Below are 8,696 nucleotides of genomic sequence, written 5' to 3'. Positions count from 1 at the left end.
TCAAACGAACATAGAATCCAGTCTAAAAATCAACCAGTGCAACTACAAAAACTTCAAGATATTAAATAATCAAAACTAGAACCCGGGATCTTTGGCTATTCTGGACTTATGGAGAGTCAAATTTTAAATTTGGTTTTTGAGTATGAGTTAAAGAAAGATTTCGTTTAAAACAATGAAAATATTGAATAACTGACGCCAGAAATGGATTCAGAGGTACAAAATTAGTAGAGAAACCGAATTTCACTTAGAACTGATTTTTTTTGACTTCATTTTTTCGACATTTTGAAATTTTCAGAATTGAGGCCATATCAAGGTACTTAGGACTTCGATTTGTCTGAAACTTGCTTGCATTAGTAATTTGACCCTCGCAAACAAGAATTAGAGCCCAAAAGATGTCTCCTAAAATTCCTAACTTTTTTTTGATTTTTTTGAATTTCGAATTTTCCGAAAAATGACTGTTCGACAAATCCGTTTGTCAATTTCAAACGAACGTAAAATCCAGCCTAAAAATCAACCAGTGCAACTAAAAAAACTTCAAGATACTAAATAGTCAAACCTAGAATCCGGGATCTTTGGCTATTCCGGACTTATGGGGCGTCAAATTTTAAATTTAGTTTTTGAGTATGAGTTAAAGAAAGATTTCGTTTAAAACAATGAAAATATTCAATAACTGACGGCAGAAATGGATTCAGAGACACAAAATTAGTAGAGAAACCGAATTTCACCAAGAACTGACTTTCTTTTGACTTCATTTTTTCGACATTTTGAAATTTTCAGAATTGAGGCCAAATCAAGGTATTTCGGACTCTGTTTGGCCTGAAAATTGCTTGCATTAGTAATTTGACCCTCGCAAACAAGAATCAGAGCTCAAAAGATGTCTCCTAAAATTCCTAACTTTTTTTTGATTTTTGTGAATTTCGAGTTTTCCGAAAAATTACTGTTCTACAAATCCGTTTGTCAATTTCAAACGAACATAGAATCCAGTCTAAAAATCAACCAGTGCAACTACAAAAACTTCAAGATATTAAATAGTCAAAACTAGAACCCGGGATCTTTGGCTATTCTGGACTTATGGAGAGTCAAATTTTAAATTTGGTTTTTGAGTATGAGTTAAAGAAAGATTTCGTTTAAAACAATGAAAATATTGAATAACTGACGCCAGAAATGGATTCAGAGGTACAAAATTAGTAGAGAAACCGAATTTCACTTAGAACTGATTTTTTTTGACTTCATTTTTTCGACATTTTGAAATTTTCAGAATTGAGGCCATATCAAGGTACTTAGGACTTCGATTTGTCTGAAACTTGCTTGCATTAGTAATTTGACCCTCGCAAACAAGAATTAGAGCCCAAAAGATGTCTCCTAAAATTCCTAACTTTTTTTTGATTTTTTTGAATTTCGAATTTTCCGAAAAATGACTGTTCGACAAATCCGTTTGTCAATTTCAAACGAACGTAAAATCCAGCCTAAAAATCAACCAGTGCAACTAAAAAAACTTCAAGATACTAAATAGTCAAACCTAGAATCCGGGATCTTTGGCTATTCCGGACTTATGGGGCGTCAAATTTTAAATTTAGTTTTTGAGTATGAGTTAAAGAAAGATTTCGTTTAAAACAATGAAAATATTCAATAACTGACGGCAGAAATGGATTCAGAGACACAAAATTAGTAGAGAAACCGAATTTCACCAAGAACTGACTTTCTTTTGACTTCATTTTTTCGACATTTTGAAATTTTCAGAATTGAGGCCAAATCAAGGTATTTCGGACTCTGTTTGGCCTGAAAATTGCTTGCATTAGTAATTTGACCCTCGCAAACAAGAATCAGAGCTCAAAAGATGTCTCCTAAAATTCCTAACTTTTTTTTGATTTTTGTGAATTTCGAGTTTTCCGAAAAATTACTGTTCTACAAATCCGTTTGTCAATTTCAAACGAACATAGAATCCAGTCTAAAAATCAACCAGTGCAACTACAAAAACTTCAAGATATTAAATAGTCAAAACTAGAACCCGGGATCTTTGGCTATTCTGGACTTATGGAGAGTCAAATTTTAAATTTGGTTTTTGAGTATGAGTTAAAGAAAGATTTCGTTTAAAACAATGAAAATATTGAATAACTGACGCCAGAAATGGATTCAGAGGTACAAAATTAGTAGAGAAACCGAATTTCACTTAGAACTGATTTTTTTTGACTTCATTTTTTCGACATTTTGAAATTTTCAGAATTGAGGCCATATCAAGGTACTTAGGACTTCGATTTGTCTGAAACTTGCTTGCATTAGTAATTTGACCCTCGCAAACAAGAATTAGAGCCCAAAAGATGTCTCCTAAAATTCCTAACTTTTTTTTGATTTTTTTGAATTTCGAATTTTCCGAAAAATGACTGTTCGACAAATCCGTTTGTCAATTTCAAACGAACGTAAAATCCAGCCTAAAAATCAACCAGTGCAACTAAAAAAACTTCAAGATACTAAATAGTCAAAATTAGAACCCGGGATCATTGGCTATTCCGGACTTATGGGGCGTCAAATTTTAAATTTGGTTTTTGAGTATGAGTTAAAGAAAGATTTCGTTTAAAACAATGAAAATATTGAATAACTGACGCCAGAAATGCATTCAGAGGCACAAAATTAGTACAGAAACCGAATTTCACCCAGAACTGATTTTTTTTTTTTGACTTCATTTTTTCGACATTTTGAAATTTTCAGAATTGAGGCCAAATCAAGGTATTTCGGACTCTGTTTGGCCTGAAAATTGCTTGCATTAGTAATTTGATCCTCACAAATAAGAATCAGACGTCGAAAGATGTCTCCAGGACCTTCTTTGGTTGGTCCGATTTTATGGGGCGTCAAAAAAGATATCGTTTTAAAGATTCAACAACTGAGAATCAATGCTAAGCCAAAAACGGACTCAGCGGTGTAAAATTAGTCCATAGAAATCGAATTTCAGTCATCAGATTGATTTTTTTTAACTTCATTTTTTCGATCATGTCAAGCTCCCTTAAATAGACTTCGATTTGTCTAAAAATTGTTCGTTTTAGTAATTTGACTCTCCTGAACACGAAACAGACCTCAAAAGATGTCCTCGGGATTTTTTCTTATTATTATTATTTTTTTTAATTAAGAAAAATGACACCGTCCAATAAATCCGTTTGTCGATTCTAAATGAACCTAGAGTCCGTGCTGAAAATCAATCAATTCGATACAAAACTTCACGAAATTGAATGATGAAAATCGAAACCCGGAATTTTATGTTGTTCTGGGCTTATGAGCTTTCAATTTTGAAATTTGGTTTTTGAGTAGGTACGGAAATTTTTTCAAGTTCATTTTTTCGAATTGTGAAATTTTCAGGATTGAGTTTATATCTCGCTTAAATGGACTCTAATTTGCCTGAAAATTGGTCACTTCAGTAATTTGACACTCCTGAACAAGAATTACAATTTATATTAAAAGATGTCTCCGGAACCTTCTGGTTTTTTTTTGGATTTTTTTTTTTCAAATTTTGACTCTTGCGAAAAATGACACCGTCCGATAAATTCGTTTGTCGACCTCGAATGCACATAGAATCCGTCCTGAAAGTCAATCAGTTGAATGGTCAAAACCAGAACCCAGAATTTTGGGCTGTTGAGGACTTATAGGTCGTCAAATTCTGAATTTGGAGTTTGAGTATGACGAAATAAAGAAAGATTTCGTTTAAAATTGTGAAAATATTCAATAACCGCAACGGATTCAGAGGTGGAAAATTAGTCTAGGTATAAACCAAATTTCAGTCATCAGATCGAATTTTTTTTGAATTAATTTTTTCGACATTTTGTTGAAATTTCCAGGATTTAGAATATTGTCAAACTCGTTGCTCGTTTTAGTAATTTGACTATATTGAACAAGAATTAGAGCTCGACTGTTGTCTCTGGAAGCTTCTGAATTTTTTGGATTTTTTTAAATATAAACTTCTGAAAAATTACATCGTCCGATAAAAAAATCCGTTTGTTGATTTCAAAACGAATGTAGAATCCAAATTGAAAATCAACAAATGCGATTAAAAATCCCAAGAAATTGGGTGGTGAAAACCGGAACCCGGAATCTCAGGCTGTCCCGGATATAAGGGGGCCAAATTTGGTTTTTGAGTATCGGTTAAAAAAAGATTTCGTTTAAAATAGTGAAAATATTCAACAACTGACGCCAGAATCAGACTCAGCGGTGCAAAATTAGTCTAGAAACCGAATTTGATTTAGATGGAATTTTTTTTGACTTTATTTCTTCGAATTTTGAAATTTTGAGGCTTAAGTGAGCTCCGATTTGCCTTGAAAATTTATCAGTTGGACTAAAAGACTTCTAGATTTGAATAAGAACTTAGTCCAAAATTTTAGGCCGTCAAATTTTAAATTTGATATTTGAGTAGGTATTGGATAAAAAAGATTTCGTTTAGAATAGTGAAAATAGTCAAAAACTGATGCTAGAAACGGACTCAGCGGTCAGATCGGAATTGTTTTTTTTTTACTTAATTTTTTCGAAGGGATTGTGAAATTTTCAGGGTTTATCAAGCATTATTTTCGCTTAATTGGACTCCGATTTGGCTAAAAATTACCCACTTCAGTGATTTGACGCTCCTAAATAAGAATCGCAGCTCAAGAGATGTCTCCTGGGCTTCTTGATTTTTTTTTTAATTTTTTAAATGCTCGACATTTTCGAAAAGTAACACCGTCCGATAAATTTCTTTGTCGACTCCAAACGGACGAAGAATCCGTCCTGAAAATCAACCAATACGACTAAAAAACTTCAAGATTTTGAATGGTCAAAACCAGAACCAGGAATTTTAGGCTGTTCCGGATTTATGGGCGCCAAGCGCTGATTTTCTTTATTTTTTTTTAATTCTCGAATCTTCCCAAAAATGAGATCGTCCGATAAATCCGTTTGTTGATTCCAAAAGTACCTAGAATCCAGCTTCAAAGTCAACCAGTGCGACGAAAAACTTCAAAATATTGAAAGGTTAAAACTATTAGAACCCGGAATTTTAGGCGGTTTTGAGTATGGGTTAAAAAAAGACTTCGTTTAAAATTGTGAAAATAAAATAAAACAAAAAACAGACATTGTGAAAAACCCTACGCGATTGAATTGTTTAAATATCTTTCCATTCGTTCCGAAAAAATACGTCGCATGTCGCCAACGATTAAAAACTTTATTAATTAATTAATTTATTCTTCATGTTTACCAAATAATTTACAACAAAAGCAGTATCCAGATTTTTTTCAAAGCAAATTAACTTAAAAAAACTTCAGTGTTGTGATTCATACATTTTGTCAAATTGACACCTCTGTTATTCAATTCTTTGATCAACCACTAAAAACCTCGCAGAAATAGCAATAATTATCGCATCAATTAGGAGTCACAAATACTTTCCTACAATGATGCAACCCGACATTTAGAACTTTAATTATCACACTCAAATTAGTGCCACCTCATCCCAATTACACACACGTTTTTTTTCCCTTCCAAATCCCCCAAAACAGAATTAGAAAGGCGCAAACCCACCCATCCGTGACAAAGCAAGCGTGAAATTCTTGACCCGAAAATCCATCACAACCTCACCGAATTATGACAAACTGTCAGGTAATGCACCTCGACCACAATAATAAAGCAGCATTCCACTCAAAATCCATAATTTTGTGAGAACTCCGTCTCCGGCAGCACTTAGCCGCTCACCTAAATGTAGCATGCTGTTCCACACAAAACCGCATTCGGCATTATGTTTTCATCTCGTCGCACAAGAATGGAGTTAAAAAGGCTCCATTGTTGCATGTATCCGTAACAAAACTAATCGCATACGACAGCCGGTGTGTAAATAGCCCAGTAATAGAGCTCGGATTTAGATGGACCGGCGATAAACCAGCGCTCCGCACAATCGATAACGAAACGATTTATTTGCAGCCAGTTGCTCCTAAACACTCCACAATCGATTTCCTATGAAGATTAGAACACTCGAGAGTGCACGGACGAGAAATTCCAGGTAAAAAAAAACGTATAAATATATTTTTTTAATTCAAACAGTCAAACAGTGAGATTAATTGATAATAAACTATGAGTTTTCTCAGGTGCTGGTGAAGATCCGTGTTGATCTTTTCCGGCTATAAAAGTTCGGATGCGATACATCAGCTGTGGCATCGTCGGTGAAGGGTTGTAGAGAACGAGTGCAAAGACGATTGTTGTCAACAGCAACACTCGGAACCACTTGATGTAATGCGAGCTCTTTGATTATATTATGATAATAGAGCGGCGGTGGCGTCGGTCCGACTTGGAGCACGCTCTCTGATGCTACAAGGGCTCTCTAGCACCGCTCCCAACAACCTTTGATGACCCGACCAAGAGGACCGACTGACCGTGGTGAGGACCTCTCCATGATGCAACCCATTCGTGTACTCAACTTTGCACTTTTCTGAACTGATTCGGAGGGTTGTTGGAATTAATAACGCGGATTTACAACACATTGACACGTTCGTTGACTAATTTAATGCAGTGTTTTTGACCTCAGTGGACGTAATCCAAGGAACTATTGTCCTTTTGGCGAATGAATAGTTCATGTTTTCTCGATTTCAGGGTCTGTAGACGGAAATGTCTCCCGTTTCCGGCTGTCTGTCTGTCGGTTGGAGATTTTATTAGATAGATAATCAGTGTGTCGTGCAGATGTTAAAACGTTAAACACCGACAATTTGATGACATTTTTTCGCCCTTTTTTTGTCGCGCTTTTTGGCCTAAAGCACGAAATAATGTTTTAATTAGTGTTATATTATAGATATTAAAGTTGATTTAAAGTCATTTAAACAGTCACATACAAAAGGTGTTATAAAGGTGTTATGATCTATTTTTTTTTTATATAAAAACGCGCCCTTACATGCAGGGGGTATTAATTAAGCTTCTTTAAATTATTATTTTTAATAAATCAGTAGTGGATATTGTATAACAACCAACTATACTTATCTGTATTTTGGGTTGCCGAATATACCTGCGTATAAACCACGTAACAATTTTTTACCGTTGCGACATCTATGAATCAACTTGGCTTGATAAAGTGGAAAACTGTTTTCGTATATAACATGACGAAAAAGTGAGGTTACGGTTTTTTTTTTAAAACACTTAAAAAGTTGTAAATAATGGCCTCACAATTATTAAATGTAACAAGAACGTTATCCAAATTATCCCTTAATACAAAATGTAGGTTAGGTAATACCCTCATAAAATTGGAACAAGAATTGGCACCACAACCCCTATTTAGTAACCCATCTCGAAACACAAACTTCTTCAACAAATGTAAGTCTTCTCCTTGCGTAAGTTCCGTCATAATTAGTAATAAATCCAGTGCCTGCCCATGATCTTTGGAAAGGAATCACCTCGGTCAGTAACGCCGGTAAAAAACGAGGCCGTGGCAAAACCGTCTCGAAGAAAAACATCAAAGACTTAAACAGAGGACAAATCATAGGAGTCGGTAAGTCATTCCCACACGCAATCTAAGGCAAAACAACGACTTTCGTCACCACTAGGCAAAGCCAACATCGTCTGGCCAGGCCTCACAGCCCCCATTATAAGAGGCAAAGAAATCGTCGAACAACAACAACTACCGGAAGACCCCGAGCGTCAAAAAAAACTAGACGCGCTACGCGACCAGATGGGAACCCACCGCTACGCCAAACTAAGCCCCATCGAGCGAGGCTGGTCTGGGGCTAAAATGCCCGGACGCAGCATCGGCCCCCCTGACCCCATAGGCGAAGGTAAACCCCCTACTTTTCACCTTCAAAAAACTAATTTTTTTTTTTAGAGATTTTCACCGGCTTTGACTCGAAAGTCATCGAACTCAAAACCGTCTTCAACATGAAAGGCAACTTCGGGCGCAAGCGCCGCGTCTCCGCCACCGTGGTCACCGGCAACCAAAACGGCGTCGCGGGCTTCGCCAACGGCAAAGGCCAAGAACCAAAAACCGCCCTACGCAAAGCCAAAAATCGCTCAGGACAAAAACTCATGCACATCAAAATCTTCAGAAACCACACCGTTTACCACAATTTCTTCACTCAGTTCGGCGCCACGAAGATTTTCGTCCAGCAGAAACCAGAAGGGTACGGTTTGGTTTGTCACAGAGCCATTAAAACTATTTGTGAAGTCGTGGGAATTAAGGATTTGCATGCCAAGGTCGAGGGGTCGACTAGTGTGACGCACGTGATGAAGGCCTTCTTCTTGGGGTTGATCCGGCAGAAAAGTCACGAGGAAATCGCGGAAAGCAAGGGGCTGCATCTGGTGGAGTTTTGTAAGGAGAATGGGTATTTTCCGACGGTGTTGGCGTCCCCGGCGAAGTGCAGGAGTCCAGATGAGATCAAGAACGACGAAATTTTGGATTTCACGCAGTACTGTTACGACGGGAGGGTGGTTTTGAAGAAGAAGAAACATCCCCCGTTTTATACCAAACATAAGTCGTACGAAATTTATTTGAAGAAGCAGGAGAAATTGAGGAATAAGGAGGAGGTGAAGATGAATTTGATTGCGCAGTATGGGGAGATCAGGAGCTTCTTGACGGAGAAGTATCCAGAGTGCAGGCCTTACAAGGAACCTAAGAAGGAACAAGCAGAAGAAGATAGCAATACATAGAGATGATTTTGTATAAAGTTAAAATGTTTCCTTTCTGTATTGACTCAAATAAATCTAAGATTTAAGTACTT

General features: G+C 36.5%; 1 protein-coding gene across 1 annotated transcript; it reads left to right on the top strand.

The window, feature by feature from the left end:
- The first annotated feature begins 7,074 nt into the window (after nt 1-7,074).
- LOC135126019 (small ribosomal subunit protein uS5m) lies at nt 7,075-8,693 on the top strand. Its single transcript, XM_064051807.1, has 4 exons — nt 7,075-7,299; nt 7,349-7,474; nt 7,530-7,757; nt 7,805-8,693. The coding sequence occupies exons 1-4, from the start codon at nt 7,143-7,145 to the stop codon at nt 8,623-8,625; spliced, it is 1,332 nt and encodes a 443-aa protein (XP_063907877.1). The 5' UTR covers nt 7,075-7,142; the 3' UTR covers nt 8,626-8,693.
- Nucleotides 8,694-8,696: the final 3 nt, after the last annotated feature.

Source organism: Zophobas morio, unplaced genomic scaffold (assembly GCF_036711695.1).
Source record: "Zophobas morio isolate AGI-343-1 ecotype UQ-CSIRO unplaced genomic scaffold, CSIRO_AGI_Zmor_V1 ptg000010l, whole genome shotgun sequence".
Classification (NCBI taxonomy): domain Eukaryota; kingdom Metazoa; phylum Arthropoda; class Insecta; order Coleoptera; family Tenebrionidae; genus Zophobas; species Zophobas morio.
Note: the sequence above shows the minus strand (reverse complement) of the source record. Positions and strands in the feature narration are given on the sequence as shown.